We start from the raw sequence: 22,763 nt of genomic DNA on the forward strand, positions 1-22,763 counted from the left end.
AGCCTAAACGCCATTTTAAGTGACAATGACAAAATGCATAAAAATACATAACTTTACAATATTATACCATAATACAGGCATTTAACGTGTGCCCAGATAGCTGGGATCTGAGCGCACAAAACTACCGAATAGCGCTCCGATCCTATGCATACAGTTCAATCGCCGTGGAGTCAAAGTGTTCACATAGTCTGTTCTCCATACGAATAGACTCCACGGGATGGCTATCTGGGGTATGGCTTTTCATGACAAAAGTACCGAACACAGGGACGTTCGTGAGTTTACTGCCGAACGAGAAGGGAGGTCGGCGGCTTCAGCGGTGCTCGTGCCACATAGTGTCCGTTTTCAGTTCCGTAAGTTTTCCGTCAAACACCGCTGGACGTTCGGGACTTTAAAATGGCCGACCGCCACGTGTTCGGTAAACGAACAAAGGCCACACAGCATTCGTCAATTAAGCTGCAGTTAACCACAGCTTCTGGGAGGTAAATTGCTGACACACTCTAGCTCTCAGGTGGTCCTGTCATTCGTGCATTAGGTCGGTAGATTGAATCTACCGACCGCCGGGCAGAAAGGCACGAACAAGCCTTTTCTGCAGGCGAAAAGGAATACTTTTAGACATGGGGCCATAGTCCAGAGGCAACAGGTGGACAACCAGGCTCCTCCAATGCAGTGTAGCGAGATTGGTCTTGTCACACTGCTGTTTCCCTTATTTGTTCCCACTTCCAAAATGGATTCACAAAACTCCGGGTAATGTCCGCAAATGCGCGATGGATCCGAACAGAAGCTGGGACGGGACAATTCACGTCCCCACGTCGGATCCAATCGCGGACCTCCCCCTACACAGAAATGGACGCAAACTGCGTCCTTGAGGGAGGTGGGTTATAACAAAATGAGGTGTGTGTGTATATATACGAAAGCGGACGTAGACGCCATAAGTAGTGACGTCACTTCCGCCAACCACAAGACACCCGGCGGACATTTCCGCCAACCATTAAAATACCAATGGAATTTTAAATCATATGATGACCCCCCCCCCATTCACCAATCAAAATAAGGGAAATACAGGTGATTATAATTATAGGTGGAACTAAGGACACAAAGGATTGGTTAATTAGAAAATTGAACTCCAAATGTGAACTCAAGGGAGGCCCAAGAGACATTTAAAAGGCAGAAGGTACAGAGGATCAAGCTACAGCTGACTGAGGAAGCGCCAGGAGGAGTGAAACATGTATTGGCTATCAGGACTTCAGATTTTAAATACTAAGTTTATATTATTCGTTTTAAATACCGTATGTATTAATTAGATTTTATACTAAGTCCATTGAAGCCTCAGGTACCTTCATTGGGGGAAGTGCCATACCCCCCTAGAGTGGCACAACGCATACCACCCTCAGAGCCAGGACCTTAAGGCTCTGAAAAAGGTGAGCTCAATACCTATTCATATTTATCTATAATACCTCTACAACTATACTACACATTAGATGTCTTGATTGTTTTTATCTTTCCGGAGGAAAAATTCCAGCAAGAAATAGTGGTGGGATGCTGCCCTAAAAGCACACCAGTCTTCTTTACAGAGCCAAAAATACAGGCTCTTTAAAATGTGAGTGACCAATTCCTTACCTCACTTAATTCACACAGTGTTTGACAATCTGCACTACATTGTGTATTTTTTATATCTTTCATATCTGTACTTGACGCATACGATTCAAGCAAGATTTTATAAGACAACCCCTCAACGCCCATAGCGCTCCACTTAAGGTTTGACTATATGCCAAACCCACCTTAAGTACTTGGGCTAATTAATGTGTTGAAGTTTACAAGCCAGGTAGTAGTCTGTGTTTGGGGGGTGTAAAAGGGGAAACGAGAGTTATTCGGGAAACTAACAAGGGACAACTGAACGGAGAGGGGAACAAGTCTGCTACAAGAGCATATAACAATGCCTGTCAGGAAGCTAAGATGGAGGAGCCCAGTTACAGGATAAAGAGTTGTGGATTGCTACGATTAACTTGCTTTTGGTTGAGTGATCAGATCAGGACTTGGCTCGAGAGTTAACAAACACTCCTGCTTAGGAGCTATGCCCGGTGGACACAGTTGAAGGGAAACTGTCACCACTTACCTGTCTCTCCACTCCCCAGCCAAGACCTCCTTAAAGAGGTAGGTGTTAAACTTCTTTGACACCCACCTCCGGTTTGCTCGCGCTCTTCCTCTGCTCTACGTTGATGGTTCCCTAAGCAGGGAAAACCTCCATCATGACACTGGCTTAGTTGCAAGCTGTGACCCTTTCTTTTTTTTTCTATGGGATTTTGTCACAAACTCCTGGAGGAGTGTGGAAGCTGGCCACCTGCCCACTGACTATGGTCCAGATCAGAGACTCCATTGGGGAGTTACCCTGCCCAGCTGCCATTAGCAGTTTTCCTTCGGTGTCCCTGGTTGGGCACTTTCCCTTAATTCGAACTGAATAATTGGTACTAATTGGTACTGAATGCTAGCTCCCTGGCAGCCGTTCACTTAAACAAATCCATGAACGGTCCTCAGCGGGACTTTGCCACGAACAAATTTTGGCTTGGTGATCTTACAGTTCCCGGAGAGCTTGGTCCGGGGGTTTGAACCACTTTTTCAACCCTCCAGGAGATCGCTTTTTGGAGGGAAGCTGCCTGAGACTAAGGGGAACAACCGCTCCATGAGATAATTAACTTACCGGTCTTAACTTCCAGGACGAAGAGCTTTCAGGAGAACCCCAGTTAAGCAACGGCGACTGGGGTAGAAGTGCTGAGGTTTTCCCTGGTTCCAGCTAGGAAGCGATCCTTTGCGGAGGTACCCAGCAATATGAAGAAATATGCATAGCCAAAAACAACCCTGAAAAACCATTTCCCTAACCTACCAAATGCTTAATGCAGAGAGTGGGGCACACCGTATTTGGGCCGCAGGAGGTCCCGAAAGTTGACCGGCAAAAGCATCAAACACTCTGGAAATATTTGGGCTAGAACAACGTGTGCGACCAGTCAGAACTTTGCCCCGGTGGAGTTTCCCCCACACTGCATGGATCAAAGTGCTATTTGGACAACTTGGGTGCTCCGATCAGGGCGATGTAGGACATGTGGGGTTATGTTCTGTTGTACTTTTATGTTTGTCTCTCTGTTTCTGGGAGATAATTAACTTACCGGTCTTTAACTCCATTATCTCCCATGCACATACATTCTTGGGAGGGGCTTGTATTGTATTGTTTGGAGACCCCTATTGTATAATCCTTCTCTCACCACCAATACTTCCAATTGGTATCCTTTTGAGAGAAATCCACTCTGCGTTGTGTATTAATAGTGAATGTAATATCCCTGTATCACCTCTTCCAAGAACTAACATATATCTTTATCCCCTTGTCCAGATAAATATATGACTAGCACTACTAAGGTATTCTATCCGATATTACAAATAAACAGCCAACACCATAGTTCTTACCAGAGAGAAATCTTTACTTAGAATCTGCCCAATTAAATATTACAGAAGAAGAATGTTACAGAGTTATAGTATTACAGAGTTTCAATACATTCATAACACTCATACATTCCATCTATCTAATAATATCGGCTACATTGTGTGTGTGCTGTGAGATGTTATGTGCAGCATGTGTGTCTTACCAAACCTAATCTAATGTGATGTCAGTATCTTCTATTTTTAAAGGAATTGGTTCCCATGTTGTAAATGGCAAACTCCTCAGCTCAATTGATATGTAAAATGTGATTTACTTTCCCAAGGCCCAAAGTGTTGTCTATCCTGTTATTTTATTTAAGTGTTAACTCTCCCAGCCATCCCTTTGCCTCTAACCTAAGGTGTGATTTCCTAGATAGAGACTCCTTTGAAGACCAGTTGATATGTAAATATGATCGGTGTCTTTCAGGTGCTGTATCTTTCCAACTATCTAAACAGAAACTCCCTTTGAAGATAATTCTTGACCTCCCATACACACAGACTTGATCAAGCACATATTAAACAGATATATATATATATATTTTTTCCCCCAACAACCCCCTGCTGGGGTCTGTGCATAAAAGGCAGAGTTTGGCTCATTAAAATCAGTTGTACTCCCAGAACTATGTTTCGTCTAGTTACTGGGAGGGAAAGGGCTAATCACTGCTCAGCACCTTGTTCCAGCTCGTGAAGGATTCAGCCAGGAAAGTCCTTTGTAAGGATTAGAGCTCCCAATCCCTGAGAGGGAATAGAGCTAGCCCCCTGTCCTGTTCCAGGACGAAGAGCTTTCAGGAGAACCCCAGTTAAGCAACGGCGACTGGGGTAGAAGTGCTGAGGTTTTCCCTGGTTCCAGCTAGGAAGCGATCCTTTGCGGAGGTACCCAGCAATATGAAGAAATATGCATAGCCAAAAACAACCCTGAAAAACCATTTCCCTAACCTACCAAATGCTTAATGCAGAGATTGGGGATACAATGGACAAACATGTCCTAACGTGGCACGCAGACCTACATACCACATACACCACTGATGACTGGCGCAAGGCCTACATAGCACACAGAGGCAAAACCGTAGAACACCTGGAACAAATGCGAAAACTACAATATAGATGGTATATGGTGCCAGACAGGCTGGCAAAAATCTACCCCAACACCTCCGCTAGATGCTGGAGGTGCCACACGGACCGGGGGATGATGTTCCACATATGGTGGAGATGTCCACGTATCCAAATCTATTGGGAAACCGTAGAGGAGCTCCTCTCCACAACCCTAGACACACAGTTTGCACTCCTACCGGAGCTGGGTCTCTTATTCTTAACATTGGAACAATTTGGCAGAGAGACAGGGATACTGATCTTCCACATGATCTAGTCACTGACAACAATAGCACTGGAATGGAAGTCTACTGGGGCCCCTACCACGCAAGCCTTGATACGGCAGGTCACAACAAACTTTGATTATGAAGCAATGTCCCAAAAATTATTGACTCACAAAAATCACGCCTTAGGGGCACGGAAACAGTGGGAAGAATACCGCACGACCCTTACATGAAACCGCCAGGGCCCTGGCCCTCAGCCTTGATTCACTACACCTGCATCGACACACTAGCGAGCAATCGCACCGACACCCTATATATAAACAACTCACAAACACCTAGAGGTCACGTCATAGGGAAACGAAAGCTCATGACTCCCAGACAGAATACAGAGTATGATCAGAGCAGCCTGTCGAAAGCCTCCTAGCAGCAGCAAACCGGGCACAGAGACCGATCCAGGAGCATCAGCACGATTCATCAGCCCCTTAGCTGGCAGAGGGAGAGAGAACACTCGCTATTTCCAATAGTTGCAACATGGCTAGCACCTATATGAACTGAACCACAGATACTTTTTCCCCTTTTTTTCCACCCTTCTTCCCCCTTTCCCCCACCCAATCTAATAGACAACATATTGACAGTCCCCAGCCCTATCGCAATTAAAAGACCTCAGCAGATAGGATGGAAGGGAGACTCCCCACAGGAGAATATAAGGCAGAATAGCTGGCCTCTAAAGTCTAGTAGAGGTAAGCCTCTCCCTGGGGCAGAGCAGAGGGGACGCAATGGGAGATAAACTTGAACGATCTTCAACATGAAGAATGAACTGCATGACTACAGTATTTGACAAATGTATAAATGTTTTCTCTTCCCACCCAATTTCCTTTCTGTATCCAGTTCAAACCTCATATTCGACCCCTCCAAAAGGTGCTGAACCACGATTGTCATAGAATTTTAATTTTTTTAAAATAGTTTTCTCCAAATCTATGCATTTGTTAGATTTTTTTTGGCAGGTTTTATGGCAGGTTCCCTTAAAGAATTCTAATTGTTCTTAAACCATTTTACTCCTTACAAGGGGGAGTTGGGATCAGGGCACTCCTGGCACCATAACTAAATGTAAGGATCGGGACAGGGATCCAACACGCAGAGTACAAACAGTAGAAAGGTACGTATACCGGACCTTAGAATGGCCGTACAGAGAATAATAGAGAATGGTCAGAGACAAGCCGAGGTCGAGGGAACGAGAAGACAGGTAAGCGAGAGACCAGCCGGGTCAAAGGGGTAACAGTGATAAGCAGGGTAGTACAACAAGCCGGGTCAAAACCAAAGAGAAAACTAGAATACCAGAGCACTGAGTGACTAGACAGGCTAGAACCACGACAGGGCAATGAGCTGATGAGAGAAGCAAGCTTAAATACCCTGGCTCCGGAGAGTAGACACGCCTCCGACGAGTGCTGATTAGATATCAGACAATTGAGTGACAGGTCGCTCGGGATTGGCGTCATGACGTCGAGTACCGAGCGTCATGTTAGAAAAGGAAGTGGATCCCTCGCGGCCAGCGTTTAAGTGACCGGATGGACCGCGAGGAACGGAGGAAACGGCTCGTCTGGACGGATAAACGTCTAAGTCTCTACCTCTCTCAGAGGTAGAGACTTCAGGTACCCTGACAGTACCCCCCCTCTCAGATACGCCCACCGGGCGGAAGGAACCGGGGCGAGATGGGAAGCGGGAGTGAAACGCCCTGCGGAGGCGAGGGGCATGAACATCCTCTTGAGGTACCCAACTCCTCTCCTCAGGACCATATCCCTTACAGTTGACCAGATATTGTAGCCTCCCCCGAGAGAATCGGGAATCGATAATGGAGTCGACCTCGTACTCCTCCTGACCCTCCACCTGGACAGAACGAGGTGAAGAAACCGTTGAGGAAAATCTGTTGCAAATTAGCGGTTTCAACAAGGAAACATGAAAGGAGTTAGGGATGCGTAAGGCAGGTGGAAGAGCTAGGCGATACGCAACCGGGTTGATACGAGTCAGAACCCTGTAAGGACCAATGTAGCGAGGAGCGAATTTCATAGAGGGAACTTTTAAACGAATGTTCCTAGTACTCAGCCATACTCTATCCCCAGGAACAAAAACTGGAGCCGCCCTTCTGTGCTTATCAGCGTGTTTTTTGAACAACATAGAATTATGCAGGAGAATTTGACGAGTCTGATCCCACAACTTCTTCAGATTGGCGACATGATCATCAACCGATGGTACTCCTTGGGAAGAAGAGACCGAAGGAAAAATGGAAGGATGAAAGCCATAATTCATGAAGAAGGGGCTAGAACGAGTAGAATCACAAACGAGATTGTTGTGTGCGAACTCCGCCCAAGGAATCAAACCGACCCAATCGTCCTGGTGTTCGGAAACAAAGCAGCGCAGATATTGTTCAATCTTTTGATTGGTACGTTCAGCAGCTCCGTTAGACTGAGGGTGATAGGCAGAAGAAAAGTTCAATTTGATGCCTAATTGAGAACAGAAGGATCTCCAGAATCGTGAGACAAATTGAGAGCCTCTATCAGAGACAATTTCAGAAGGTATCCCATGTAAGCGAAAAACTTCTCTCGCGAAAATCTCTGCCAATTCAGGAGAAGTCGGAAGTTTAGGTAACGGCACGAAATGAGCCATCTTAGTAAATCTATCAACCACCGTGAGAATAACAGTCTGTCTCTTGGAAACAGGCAAATCCACAATAAAGTCCATGGCCAAAAAGGACCATGGTCTCTCTGGAATGTCCAAGGGGTGTAATAGGCCACATGGAGATGTATGAGGTTGTTTAGTCTTGGTACAGATCTCACAAGCTCCGATGAACTCCTTAATATCCTTTCGTAAGGAAGGCCACCAGAAATCCTTGGAGATCAAGGAATATGTCTTGCGAATGCCAGGATGACCAGCCACCTTACTCTCGTGGAAACACTGTAAGAGCTCCAGTTGGAGTTCAGGAGGAACAAAGTTTCTTCCCTCAGGAGTCTGTCTAGGTGCCAGATGTTGTGACTTCATGATCTGGGCAAGCAACGGAGAATGGATTTTGAGACTTGTGTTAGCAATAATATTGCCTTTAGGTACTATAGAGGACAGAACCGGTTCAGATGAAGCAGAAGGTTCATATTGGCGAGATAGGGCATCGGCTTTAGAATTCTTTGAACCAGGTCTATAAGTGAGAACGTAATTGAAATGGGTAAGGAATAACGACCAACGAGCTTGCCTGGAAGACAATCGCTTGGCCTCTCCAATATAGGACAAGTTCTTGTGGTCCGTTAAAATAGTAACAGGGTGTAATGTCCCTTCCAATAAATGTCTCCATTCTTTTAAAGCCTTGATAACAGCTAGTAGTTCTCTGTCACCAATGTCATGTCTGCTCTCGGCACCAGATAATTTTCTAGAAAAAAATCCACATGGATGTAATGGTTTATCCACACCTAACCTTTGAGATAGGATGGCACCTATACCAGTCTCTGAGGCGTCTACCTCAAGTAGGAAAGGCAGAGTAGTATCGGGGTGAACTAAAATTGGAGCAGAAGCAAAAAGCTCCTTGAGAGTTTTGAAAGCAAGGAGAGCTTCAGTAGACCAATTCTTAGTGTCGGCCCCCTGTTTGGTCATATTGGTAATAGGTGCAATAATTGAAGAGTATCCCTTAATGAAGCGCCTATAATAATTGGAGAATCCAATAAATCTCTGAACGGCCTTGAGACCCTTAGGTAAAGGCCAATCTAGAATGGACTGGAGTTTATCCGGATCCATCTTAAATCCCTCCCCAGAAATCACATAACCAAGGAAGTTTACTTGGGATTGATCAAAGCTACATTTCTCCAATTTGCAGTACAAGCCATGTTGAAGAAGTTTGTGCAAAACCCTTCTGACTTGTTTGTGGTGAGTCTCAATCTCTCTAGAATGTATGAGTATATCATCCAGGTATACAATAACACAATCATGCTGAAATTCCCTAAGAACCTCATTGATCAGATCCTGAAATACAGCCGGTGCATTACATAACCCAAAAGGCATTACTGTATATTCATAGTGACCATATCGAGTATTGAACGCCGTCATCCACTCGTGTCCCTTCTGGATTCTCACCAAGTTATATGCCCCTCTGAGATCTAACTTGGTGAAAATTTTAGAACCCTTTAAACGATCAAAGAGTTCGGTAATCAAAGGAATGGGAAAAGCATTCTTAATAGTTATCTTGTTCAAACCTCGATAATCAATACAAGGTCTCAATGTACCATCCTTCTTTTTAACAAAAAAAAATCCAGCCCCGGCAGGAGAGGAGGATCTCCTAATGAATCCCTTGTCTAAATTCTCGTGAATATACTCCTCTAGAACTGAGTTCTCTTTAGTAGATAACGGGTATACATGACCCCTGGGAGGCATGGTACCAGGGAGTAGGTTAATCTTGCAATCAAAGGACCTGTGTGGAGGTAAGGTATCGGCTTTCTTTTTATCAAATACCGCCTTTAAATCCAGGTACTGAGGCGGTATTTGTGTCTCTGTAGAGTTGGAAGAATTAGCCGATGTGTTAGCTAGACAAAGGGGCGAGACCCTCCGCAAACATCTCTCTTGACAACTCTGACCCCATGAGACTATCTCCCCTAATTCCCAATCAATGATAGGGTTATGTCTTTTTAACCAAGAATACCCCAGGACTATGGGAATAGAAGGAGAGGAAATAAGCAATAAAGATATGTCTTCTCTATGTAAGATACCAACAGTTAAGTTAACAGGTATGGTCTCACGGAAAATAACAGGCTCAAGTAACGGTCTACCATCTATGGCCTCAACGGCCAGAGGTGTCTCCCTTAACTGGGATGGGATAGCATGCTTGGTAACAAAAACTTGGTCGATAAAGCTCTCAGCAGCTCCAGAATCGATCAATGCCATGGTCTTTAATACTCCCTTCTCCCAAGTTAAAGAAACGGGTAACAGAAGCCTGTGATCTTTATAATTGTGAATAGAGGACAAAATAGAAACACCCAAGGCCTGTCCTCTAGAGAAACTTAGGTGCGTGCGTTTCCCGAACGATTAGGACAATTTAGGCGTAAGTGACCTCTGACTCCACAGTACATACATAAACCCTCCCTTCTCCTGTACTGTCTCTCCTCTTCTGTGAGGTGAGTGTTACCTATCTGCATAGGCTCTGGAAAACGTAAGGTTTCGGTCTCAGAATTTTGAAATGAGGGAGCTAGTTTAAAGGAAGGTCTACGGGTCCTATCTCGAGTGTTCTGCCTCTCTCTTAAGCGTTCATCAATGCGAGAGATAAAAGAAATTAAATCCTTCAAATTCTCAGGGAGCTCTCTAGTAGCGACCTCGTCAAGGATTACATCTGATAACCCATTCAAAAATACATCTATATAAGCCTGTTCGTTCCACTTAACTTCTGCCGCCAAGGACCTGAACTCTAGTGCATAATCCACAAGTGTTCGATTCTCCTGTCTAAGGCGCAACCGTAATCTAGCTGCATTGACCTTTCTACCAGGGAGGTCAAAAGTTCTTCTAAAAGCAGCTACAAAGGCATTATAATTATAGACTAACGGATTATCATTCTCCCATAAAGGATTGGCCCATCTCAGAGCTTTCTCAATGAGTAAGGTAATAATAAATCCAACCTTCGCTCTATCTGTAGGATAGGAGCGGGGTTGTAATTCGAAGTGGATGCTGATCTGGTTTAAAAAACCACGACACTTCTCAGGGGAACCGCCATAACGTACTGGTGGGGTAATACGGGAAGAGGCACCTACAGTGGCTACCTCTAGACCTGAACTTACAGGAGAACTAGAAGGAGTACGCGTCTCCTCTGGTGGGTTACTAGCACGAGACAATAGCGCCTGTAGTGCTAGGACCATCTGATCCATCCTGTGTTCCATGGCGTCAAACCTAGGGTCGGAAGAACCAAGCTGACTGTCTGTACCAGCAGGATCCATTGGCCCTGTCGTAATGTCAGGATCGGGACAGGGATCCAACACGCAGAGTACAAACAGTAGAAAGGTACGTATACCGGACCTTAGAATGGCCGGACTAACGTACAGAGAATAATAGAGAATGGTCAGAGACAAGCCGAGGTCGAGGGAACGAGAAGACAGATAAGCGAGAGACCAGCCGGGTCAAAGGGGTAACAGTGATAAGCAGGGTAGTACAACAAGCCGGGTCAAAACCAAAGAGAAAACTAGAATACCAGAGCACTGAGTGACTAGACAGGCTAGAACCACGACAGGGCAATGAGCTGATGAGAGAAGCAAGCTTAAATACCCTGGCTCCGGAGAGTAGACACGCCTCCGACGAGTGCTGATTAGATATCAGACAATTGAGTGACAGGTCGCTCGGGATTGGCGTCATGACGTCGAGTACCGAGCGTCATGTTAGAAAAGGAAGTGGATCCCTCGCGGCCAGCGTTTAAGTGACCGGATGGACCGCGAGGAACGGAGGAAACGGCTCGTCTGGACGGATAAACGTCTAAGTCTCTACCTCTCTCAGAGGTAGAGCCTTCAGGTACCCTGACACTAAAACAGTGATCTTTAGTGGTGACTCCTACAATGGAGTGTGCCAGACAATGTAGTCCTTATAGTACTTGGAAACCATTTAATCTATTTTCTTGTTGAATAACCTCTCCATAACATGGAATGGACTTTTTTGGCATTAGCAGTGACTTTATGATATTAATTCGGAGTTAAACAAAGAACAGTTCCAGAGTGATGGTGGATAACAGAGGGCAGAGTAAGCAGACCTGTCTGATACCATTCTGAATATGGAAGGAACCGGCAGGGCACCATTTTTCTGTAGTCTAGCTAAGAGGTCAGATTATTAAACGTTAAACCCACTCTCAGACTCCAGGACATATACCAAGTATCTACCAAGAGAAGGCTTGAGGACCCACTCTTTTTGGATCAGTTTGAGGGATCTGATTATTGTGATTGATTGATTTGTCTTTAACCCCTTAAGGACACATGACATGTGTGACATGTCATGATTCCCTTTTATTCCAGAACTTTGGTCCTTAAGGGGTTAAGAAAGTCCACATTCCACAATAAGAATCAGTAAGTTAGTTGGATGCTACTTCCTGGAGTTTGCTGTCTCAGTATACCGATCGCGGGAGACGCTATATATTGTATATTTTAGATATGGGAATCGTTCGATAACTGTACAGAACTGAGCACATCAGGCGGGAGACTCCATATATTGTTGTGACAAACTGCCATTTGCCGCTGGGCATTGGAGAGGACTTATTGCTAGCCTCCTGCCCTGCGACTATGGCCCTGGAAGGTATTGAGACTTGTATTTGGGCACAATGGATGTTTGTATGCTGTTCCTGGCCCTTTAAATACTTGGCCCTTTAAATACTTGGGAGCAGTGTTGCAGTCGAAGTGCCGAAGCCGTCGAAGTGGCCGCCATTACAGTCGAACACGTGGCGGCGGCCATTTTAAGCCAGTCGAACGCGGCTGGAGACTAAGTCACGTTCGAAGATTCGAACACACGTTCGAACGGGACTTTGTCATTTCTGGGTGTAAAACAGACCTCTGGTAGACAATATAACACCACGGAAACAACCCCGGTTTCACTTCGACGCTTCGACAAAAGTCGAAGTGAGTTAGACGGTTCGAACGCCGCCTTCGGATGGGACTTTGTAACTTTTCAGGGCAGAAATAGACCGACCGCACAGTCTGAATCTGTGGAACTGTTTTGGGCAGGGAAATGTGCTTGCGGTCGGTCATAAAGGACTTCCAGCTAACTCTTTAACCCCTGGATGGAATTAGATGAATTTTGGATATGTTTGTAAGTAAAGTATGCTTATTATTAATATGTGCTTTATGAAGATTGAATGCATAGTTTGGGAGTTATAGAAATGTATAAAAATGTATGTTTAAATTGTATGTTATAATTGGGTTACCTCTCAGGCTAAGGGCCTCCCTGTGGGAGGTAACCATTGTGTGATTGGGTAACGTTTAATTGGATGTGGGAGAATTGGATAAAAGCAGAGTGTGTGTAATTAAACATCAGTTTAATTGAACCTATTGGAGGGAACTACTATATCACACTGGGGATTGCTATGCTCTGCATACTCCCTTGAGCTTTAATCACTTAGCTCTTTTGAGAGTTGGTTCCGGTTACGCTCTCCTGGAGGAGAGGTCTTTCCCACACGGTCCTGGATGCTGGAGGTTCATTCAGGGTGGAAGGAAGACGGCGCGGCTCCATTTAAGCTACGGCGGCTGTGGTGTCGTCTGCAGTGCGCGGAGCCCTCAGGAAGCGCTAGGAGCATCCGTCAACGGAAGGCGTCCGTTACAATTGTATATTATAGATATAGGGAATCATTCTATAACTACAGAAATGAGCACATCTGGCGGTAGATGCTATATATTGTATATTATAGATATAGGGAATTGTTCTAGCACATCATGAGGGAGACGTTTTAGTTACTGCACTATATTTTAATTGGTATATAATGGAGGATGGTGATTAAATTGTTGAAGGTTTCTTGTTGGCATTAAGAATAACTTTTTTTTTTTTTTTTTTGATCTTTTATTTTCAGCTCCAGGAAATAAACCCGAGCTTTATGAGGTGAGGACCCCCTGTTTCGGTAATTTATTACCTGGGTTTGTAGCAGAGAGGAATTTGGGCAGGGACTGAAGCTGCTGCTAGGAGTGACCATAAATCTGTTTACATTTTGTGAATTCTACTTTGTATTATGTTGTGTTTGTTATGAAATAGGGCTGGGTAAAACCGTAGGTTCAAGAGAACTGCAACTGCCATGTTGCTTTGCCATTCTACAAAATCTGGGGCATCTATGTTTGTCCTGCCCTGTTCTAGAAATTTTTAGGTCGAAGGAATCCTTGTGTTCTAGGTCTCAGTAACACGTTCTCCATATCTCCTTCTCTGTTACAGGAAGTCAAACTGTACAAGAACGCCCGCGAGAGAGAGAAGTATGAACCGGGGGCTCTGGCACAAGCAATGCCGTAAAAGCGAGGGGAAGGGGGATTAGGATCAGTAAATGGAGAATGGTTCCAGCCTCTGTTTTGTGTTCGGTTTGCGCCATGACATTTAGCTTGGTGTAAAACATACTTTTCTAATGCTTCATTAATTACCGTAATCGGTCGTCCAGGACTCTCACATTGAAACCAAGCCAGGGAGATGGGCATTGGTGGGAGCACTTTGGAGTTAACTCCTTAAAGCGGCTCTGTCACTAAAAGTAAACTGGGTCTAACCTGTTTCTATAGAGGTTCCCGTGACTAAATCTTTTTCTTTTTTTTTTTTTTTTTTTTTTTATCCCTGATGTTTCATAAAATACATAAAGAAATCCAGGAATGACTTCTCCTCATGTCTAGCAATCAGGTTGGCATGGTTATACACCAGTTCTAACATTTAACCACATTCAAATCAATAAAATGAATACAAAATTACTGTGCCCAGATAGTATGATCCAACACAAGGACAGAAAGATTAAATAAAGACAAGGGGGTGGTGATAGTATAATCCTTGAGACACATGGGGGCACCAGAGATGATAAATGTCTGGGCCGCTTTAAGGTAAGACTGCACCCGAGATCTTCATTTAACCAATGAGATGAAGTCATTCTGGTGCCAGGAGTGTTTGTGTTCTAATTTTGTATGAAACATGTAACGCACTGTGATTTTTGAAATTGAGTCAGTGGGAAGATGTTTGTTTTGTAGAAGTAATTAATCTGGTATGTGGATCTTCTCTATCAGGAGCTACCACGTCACATGCTGCTTAAAGCCTAAACTTCTAAGGATACTTTGGGGTTAGTGAAGTAGATTGACATCATTGTAGCATACCCTGCCCAGGTCGCCATACTGAGACTGGTTTATAATAACCGTAAGCTGTTGGAATAAAAACCTTGTGTTAAGATTGCCTCCGGTCCGGTCTCCTGGTTCCCGAAGTCGGAAAGTCGAACGGTGCTTCAATCGGTAGAAATCTGTAAATGTAGAATATCCCACTAGCTATAATAAAGCTAGGATTCCCGGTTCCCTACAACACGAGTCGAGGCTGCGATTTGATGGTAAAACGAACTCGCTTTAATGGCACACAAGCATGGCAATTTATGCAAGTCCCCAGGTCCAGGGACAGCCCCTTATGGACCTGATGGGATACAGGTACAGTACAAAGATTCAACCAATCATAATACAATGTATCATTCAAACTAGTACCCGCCCAGCTTGGAGATAATAAGGGCCAACGGTTATACAATCTAATTATCTCCATGCGCCCAAAAGACCATGCTTTATTGTGTCCTAGAAAACCGCATAAAAATACCTAACTTCAACATTTTATTGGGAATATAGTTCATTTGACTTCATTTGGTAGCTCAGATCTGGACGCATCATGTGTACGAATTGCGCCCAGATCCCACGAACAGAACGGGGAGTTTCTGACATATAAAGTCTTGTTCTGTACTTTTGTCGCGAACCCCTGGTGGCGGTCATGTTTTAAGGATGGTCAATGAACAGCGGGACCTCGACCTAAAACTCATGGAGCGTGTGTCGGAAACATATTTACACGAATCCCTGCTCTCGGTATGGTTGTTCGGGAGACGAACGGAGACTGCCCGGAAGGGGGTACTTAACCTGCGGTTAACCACAAGATCAACGTTCTAATTGAGGCCACACGCCAGAATGTAGGTGGTCCCCGTTCGTGAGTCTTTCGGTAGTTGTCCCTTCGGGGAAATGTATACGAACGTGGATCCCCTGTCAGTGTAACCCTACAATTGTAATTATTGTTGATATTGAGAAACTGCAATAAATACTTTCCAGGGTTACACAAGGGTACACAACCACTAGAGTGACTTCCGGTTTCTAAGCGGACGTTTGGTCGCCTAACTGACGCTGGACTTCCATACGCTATGTATGAGGACATCCATCATCACCCAAAACCCCATAGGGAAACTTTAAATCAATGCTTTCCTATGGGGTTGTCCTAATGTGGTTGCGGTGCACGTTGGGCGTGTGCTTTAGGTCCCCGACGTTGGGAAGGAGCAAAGGCGTTTTTAATAATTTCAACGCCTCTGGGGGATGGAGGCTGCGAGCGAGGGGCGGCACTGTAGGCTAGGAATACAATATTAGGCAAATGAAAAATAGTGCCAAACAGAAACTGCAGCTCTCTCTGAGAAATGGAAATATGACAAGTGTGCGTTACTTTGAATTTTTATACAGGCTGCTGCATTTACCATAAGTATTTTATCTGCGAGCTCCAGATTTTCCGCTGTATTGATGGCCTGTGCGTAGGTATGGATTGGAACTACTTATCCCATAAACCTCCCGACTCCCACCCAGCTGGGAAGCTGCAAGCGGAATGATCATTTTATTTTGAATTCATTATCTATACAGCAGATTGACAAAAATACAGGATCAGATTTTGCCTGCTGCCTATCGGTGTCACTAGTTATTACTGGCCAGCCGCTGGTTACTGAGAGGCCATCGCTAAGTATTCGCATTCTCTATTAAAAGGAGATAAGGTAGTACAGAATTGCTCTTAATTGTATACAAAGCATTGGAAGGAATGCAAAACAACATTACATAAAAATGATGACCGTATTAATCATGTAAGTTAGATGTCGGTGTTTTTTTTATATTTTTTTTATTTAAATGAAATCTCTCAATGATTTTAACTGTAGCGATTAACTTGTTAAAGAAAAAGTTGCTATTATTGCAGTTAATGTATTTAGCTTGGTACAAATAGTATGGAGGATACAGCTTTGGATCTACAAAAAAACCCAATAATAGTATATGTAGCGGAGGCCTGGTATTCCACAGGTTAACTCCACTAAAGATCCCAGTGAGGCTCAGGAACAAGTGGTAAAAACACCATGAAGCAAGGATTCCCGGCAAAGTAATCCACGAATATCCCCATACAGATCGCAATGACTGGACGACACACAGCATCAGGAGCAGAACTGACTTTTAATCCACACGGTCTCCTTATAAAGCATTCTCCCATGCAAGGGAGGGATTCACATTAATCAGTACAGTATCCAATAGTGTAACCGTTACCTCCCACACATCTCCTCCCCTCAGTATGACACTTAATCCCATTATACATACTGCAGTTTTCCCCGAGTTCTGGATGTACCCTAAAACCAGCAGTGACAATAATACTTCGGGTACCCCCTGGTAGCCCTGATCTGGGTGACTAACATATCCAAAAATCACCCAGATCGAACCAGGGGTTCGGGAGTTAGGTGGAGGGTGTAATTTGACCGACCGCACACGAGGTGGTATCCGAAAAGGGTTCCATGTGTTTTGGCCCTGCGATCGGTCTTCGTTCGGGAGGTAAAACACGCATAAAATACTGCCATCCACGATTAACCTTGCATTCGTATGAATCCCCTTGTTTGGTACTTTAAACTTACCGAACGGGGGGCTGATTAGCCTTCCTGTTCGGGAGTTACAGAGCCCTGGAGGTCTCAGCGGTGTTCGGGTAATCGAGTGTCCGATTTGAGTTCCAGACACTCGACGACCAAACACCGCTGAGATTTTCATGCGTAAGATGGCCGCCGCCACGTGTTCGTATACCGAACGGCGGCCACCCAGATACATCAATAAAGTACCGATTAACTTGCGGTTAGAGAAGTGTGAAAGCTTAATAAGGTACCCACTTCGCTCTGGGGTGGTCTATTGGTGTGGTAGTTTCCATTCGTATGGAGTACGGATGGAAACTACCGAACAATCATACGAATTCTACATACAGTTTACTCATACAAATAGAAAACAACACACGAATTGCAATTTTACCACAGTCTTTTAGGACAGCACTAGTACCATCCGCTACAGTATACTGTATATACATAAAAAGAGTGCACATAATAGGTATAACTCACAAGAAAGATGAGTAACTCGCCAAGGGTGCCTCCCCCGATCTGTGGGGGGGCTAAATCCACTTCCTTATAGGTGGAAAAATATATTGCTTTATTAGAAATTTGAGAAAGTCCTTATAAGACGAAATGCGTAGGTCCTGGTATTTATCAAAAACATTTTTTTTTAATAAAGCAATATCTTTTTCCACCTATCCTGAGTCCGGCTCCAGTACCTGTGGCAGTAAGGAAGGGGATTTAGCCCCCCACAGATCGGGGGAGGCACCCTTGGCGAGTTACTCTCGTCTTTCTTGTGAGTTATACCTATTATGCACACTCTTTTTATGTATATACAGTATTATACTATTTTTTTTTTTTTTTTGTAGATCCACAGCTGTATCTTCCATACTATTTGTACCGATCTGATATTTAAAGGGATAACTACTGGGATGTCCCTGGAGGAAGCTATAACAACTGTCTATCATTTGTCGTTGATAGGGGTGATCATAGTTTTTGTGTTTAGCTTGCCTGTTGTGAGGAAGTAGAAATAGAAGTATGAAATATAACTACTAGGTTTTTTTTTTTTTTCTTTCTTTTTCTTCCTTTTAAAATCTTAAGCAAAAAGAGAGAAAAAAACTATCTCTATATAATTGTTTTAATTCCTTTTTTTTTATTATTATATTTATGGGTGTCAGATTTCATTTGGGTTTGGCTGAGAATATTTCCATGTCTTGTACGATGTGACAATCTCCCCTTTTCCTAGCGTACTTTTGGGGTGTTTTGGAAGATAATTAGTACAGATCCTGATCCAATTATCTCCCAGGCACAGAGGAGGGATTATCTTATTATGTATGGGAGTGTCCTGGACCTGAGAGCCAATGTAATTGTGTATTGGTCCTACTGTGGTTTACTCTCAGGTCCAGGGGGGGTGCCCCTTGCATGAGGACATGCATATAAGGCCAGTTGTGGCTGCCATTAAATTATTCCAGCTTGTACTCCCAAAACTATGTGTCGTCTGGTTACTGGGAGGGGAAAGGGCTAATCACTGTTCCAGTCTGGAGGATTCAACTGGGAAAGTCCTTGTAAGGACTAGAGCTCCCAGAACGGAGTGTCGTCCAGTGCCTGGGGGTTGCCAGAGCGAGTTCCCCATTCGACTCCAGGAAAGAGCGGTTCCAGGGCCCAAGTCAAGCCACGGTGACTGTGGGCAGAAGTGCTGCGGTTGGCCCCCTGTTCTAGCTAGGAAGTGGTCCTTGGCGGAGGTACCCAGCCAGGGTACAGGGAGCTCCGTTACATACGATATTAACTTTTTTTTTTTTTAGAAGTGTATCTAATGATCTTTACATTTTTTGGGTGATACATCTTCTTCTTGCAGTACAAACCTTATGGCAGAGGGATAATCGTACCGTAAGAGAGTCGTTGAATGGTAAAACCATTGGATCAGGAATTATGTTTGTCTCTATAATGTCACCTATTAATTGAAAAACACACATCCAGCAGATACATGACAACCACATATTGTAAAATGTGTTCTCCACATCCGATTGGACAAAATGGAACACTACCTTTGAAAATAGGGGACAGGATCTAAGTACCATTTCAGAGTATATGAATTACTGAAATTGACCCACTATCAGAGAAATTACATTTCTACAGGTGTTCAAAAGGCATCTCATGAGTCCATACTCTCCAGGTTGGTAATGATTCTGGAAAAGAACGAATCTGTCCAAGATTTGTTAATGTTCGGGGCAGATTTACAGTCTTCGCAGTAAAGGATTAAACGAGACAAGCGAAGTCACCCATTGTCACTAAATTGTTTCGCAACCATCAAGAACAATTGTCTGCTGTCTGTTGTATCTTGGGTGGAATTTTGTGTTACCTATTACCATGATTATTGGTGGACAAGTTATCTCGATAAACACGTTTCTTCTAGAGAGAATAGAACATAGAGGTTAGAAGGGAAGGTTTTTGGTTTTTTTTGGTTTTTTTTGTGTTTTTTTTTTTCCCCACCCTGATGCTACTCTTTACCAGTTCCGTGTCAGGATTACTAGTTGATCCCGCACGCAGAAATAGTATCACACCTGGGACTAAGGATAACTTATAACCGGACCTTAGAATGGCCGGACTTAACGTATACAAGAATAGTCAAAATACTTGCCGAGGTTAGGAACACAGAATCAGACACAACGATGAGGGAAAGCCAAAAGTCAAGGATACCAGAATTCAGGGAAGTCAAAACTAAGCCAAAATCAAATACCAGAAATAATACGATCAGGAGCACACTCTCGGATAAACAGCAAAGGGAAGCCACGACAGGGCACTGATCAAAAGTCAATTTGGGTTTAAATAACCCTCATAGAGCTACAATTGGCTGTATGTGGCCTCTGACCGCAAAACGTGCGTGCCCGTCTATGACGTGACATCGCACGCAAGTAAGCGGCATCTTTAATGTGGGCAAAGGCTTTTTCCTCTTTAAAACCGGAACCGCAGCAGCCGGCGTCTCCAGGAACGCCGCACACGCTGGGGACCGGGACGGAAGGAGGTCGGGTAGTGATCTGCTGTAAGCAAGGTAAGTATGTGTTACAAGAACCCTCTGCACTGTTACAAAATAACCCCCTTTCGTTAAAACCCATACTATGTTCGGTATTCAGACCGTACAAACTCACTCCAGGAACCGTTATAAATACACATTCGTATGTACGAACGATGGACCACCCAGCACTTGGCGTGTGCCGCCACTTAACCCCAGTCACCTCTGAAGGTACCGAATAACCGACCACCCTATGAGCAGAGTGTGCCTCTCATTAACCGCCAAAGGAGCTGCAGTCTGCGGTTAACCACCAACTAATTGACGGTCACAGGGGATCCACGTTCGTATACATTTCCCCGAAGGGACAACTACCGAAAGACTCACGAACGGGGACCACCTACATTCTGGCGTGTTGCCTCAATTAGAACTTTGATCTTGCGGTTAACCGCAGGTTAAGTACCCCCTTCTGGGCGGTCTCCGTTCTTCTCCCGAACGGCCGGGACAACCATACAGACAGCGGTGGATTTGTGTAAATATGTATCCGACACACGCTCCGTGAGTTTTAGGTCGAGGTCCCGCTGTCCATTGACCAGCCTTAAAACATGGCCGCCACCAGGGGTTCGCGACAAAAGTACCGAACAAGACTTTATATGTCAGAAACTCCCCGTTCTGTTTGTGGGATCTGGGCGCAATTCGTATACCTGATGCTTCCAGATCTGAGCTACCGAATGAAGTCAAATGAACTATATTCCCAATAAAATGTTGAAGTTAGGTATTTTTATGCTGTTTTCTAGGACACAATAAAGCATGGTCTTTTGGGCGCTTGTAGATAATTAGATTGTATAACCGTTGGCCTCATTATCTCCAAGCTGGGCGGGTACTAGTTTGAATTATACATTGTATTATGATTGGTTGAATCTTTATACTGTACCTGTATCCCATCAGGTCAATAGGGGGCTGTCCCTGGACCTGGGGACTTGAATAAATTGCCATGCTTGTGTGCCATTAAAGCGAGTTCGTTTTACCCTCAACTCGCAGCCTCGACTCGTGTTGTAGGGAACCGGGAATCCTAGCTTTATTATAACTAGTGGGATATTCTACATTCCGTGCGGTCACGCCGACAGAACCCCACGGCACCATGGCACTCAGCTAACCCAAACCGTAAACACCAGCCTTTGCCTAATGTAAAGAGGTTTACAAACACTCAATCCTTACACATTCAATTAAAACAAAAAAACGACTTGTGTTTACTGCCAAGATTGTAATCCAACCCAAATGTTGCCATGTCTGACATTTTGTAGTTTATTCTGTGGGATAACTGCTCATCTTACTGCGTACTGATATACAAAGTAACTGCCCAGCTTACTGCATGCGGATATACAAAGTAACTGCTCAGCTTACTGCGTGCTGATACACAAGGTAACTGCTCAGCTTACTGCGTGCTGATACACGAGGCAACTGCTCAGCTTACTGCGTGCTGATACACAAGGTAACTGCTCAGCTTACTGCGTGCTGATACACGAGGCAACTGCTCAGCTTACTGCGTGCTGATATACAAAGTAACTGCTCAGCTTACTGCGTGCTGATACACGAGGTAACTGCTCAGCTTACTGCGTGCTGATATACAAAGTAACTGCTCAGCTTACTGCGTGCTGATATACGAGGTAACTGCTCAGCTTACTGCGTGCTGATACACAAGGTAACTGCTCAGCTTACTGCGTGCTGATATACAAAGTAACTGCTCAGCTTACTGCATGCTGATATACGAGGTAACTGCTCAGCTTAATGCGTGCTGATACACGAGGTAACTGCTCAGCTTACTGCGTGCTGATATACAAAGTAACTGCTCAGCTTACTGCGTGCTGATATACGAGGTAACTGCTCAGCTTACTGCGTGCTGATACACAAGGTAACTGCTCAGCTTACTGCGTGCTGATATACAAAGTAACTGCTCAGCTTACTGCATGCTGATATACGAGGTAACTGCTCAGCTTAATGCGTGCTGATACACGAGGTAACTGTTCAGCTTACTGCGTGCTGATACACGAGGCAACTGCTCAGCTTACTGCGTGCTGATATACAAAGTAACTGCTCAGCTTACTGCATGCTGATATACGAGGTAACTGCTCAGCTTAATGCGTGCTGATACACGAGGTAACTGCTCAGCTTACTGCGTGCTGATACACGAGGTAACTGCTCAGCTTACTGCGTGCTGATACACGAGGTAACTGCTCAGCTTACTGCATGCTGATATACGAGGTAACTGCTCAGCTTACTGCGTGCTGATACACAAGGTAACTGCTCAGCTTACTGCGTGCTGATATACAAAGTAACTGCTCAGCTTACTGCATGCTGATATACGAGGTAACTGCTCAGCTTAATGCGTGCTGATACACGAGGTAACTGTTCAGCTTACTGCGTGCTGATACACGAGGCAACTGCTCAGCTTACTGCGTGCTGATATACAAAGTAACTGCTCAGCTTACTGCATGCTGATATACGAGGTAACTGCTCAGCTTAATGCGTGCTGATACACGAGGTAACTGCTCAGCTTACTGCGTGCTGATACACGAGGTAACTGCTCAGCTTACTGCGTGCTGATACACGAGGTAACTGCTCAGCTTACTGCGTG

General features: G+C 44.5%; 1 protein-coding gene across 1 annotated transcript in view; it reads left to right on the plus strand.

Annotated features, from left to right (window-relative positions):
* VPS28 (VPS28 subunit of ESCRT-I) overlaps positions 1–22,763 on the plus strand; it is a 66,919-nt gene that overhangs the window by 33,995 nt on the left and 10,161 nt on the right. The window contains exons 3-4 of the mRNA XM_063445496.1: positions 13,333–13,361; positions 13,686–13,723. Of these exons, the coding sequence (XP_063301566.1) occupies positions 13,333–13,361; positions 13,686–13,723 (67 nt within the window). The remainder of the gene's footprint in view (positions 1–13,332; positions 13,362–13,685; positions 13,724–22,763) is intronic.

The sequence above is a fragment of the Pelobates fuscus genome, chromosome 1 (genome assembly GCF_036172605.1).
Source record: "Pelobates fuscus isolate aPelFus1 chromosome 1, aPelFus1.pri, whole genome shotgun sequence".
Classification (NCBI taxonomy): domain Eukaryota; kingdom Metazoa; phylum Chordata; class Amphibia; order Anura; family Pelobatidae; genus Pelobates; species Pelobates fuscus.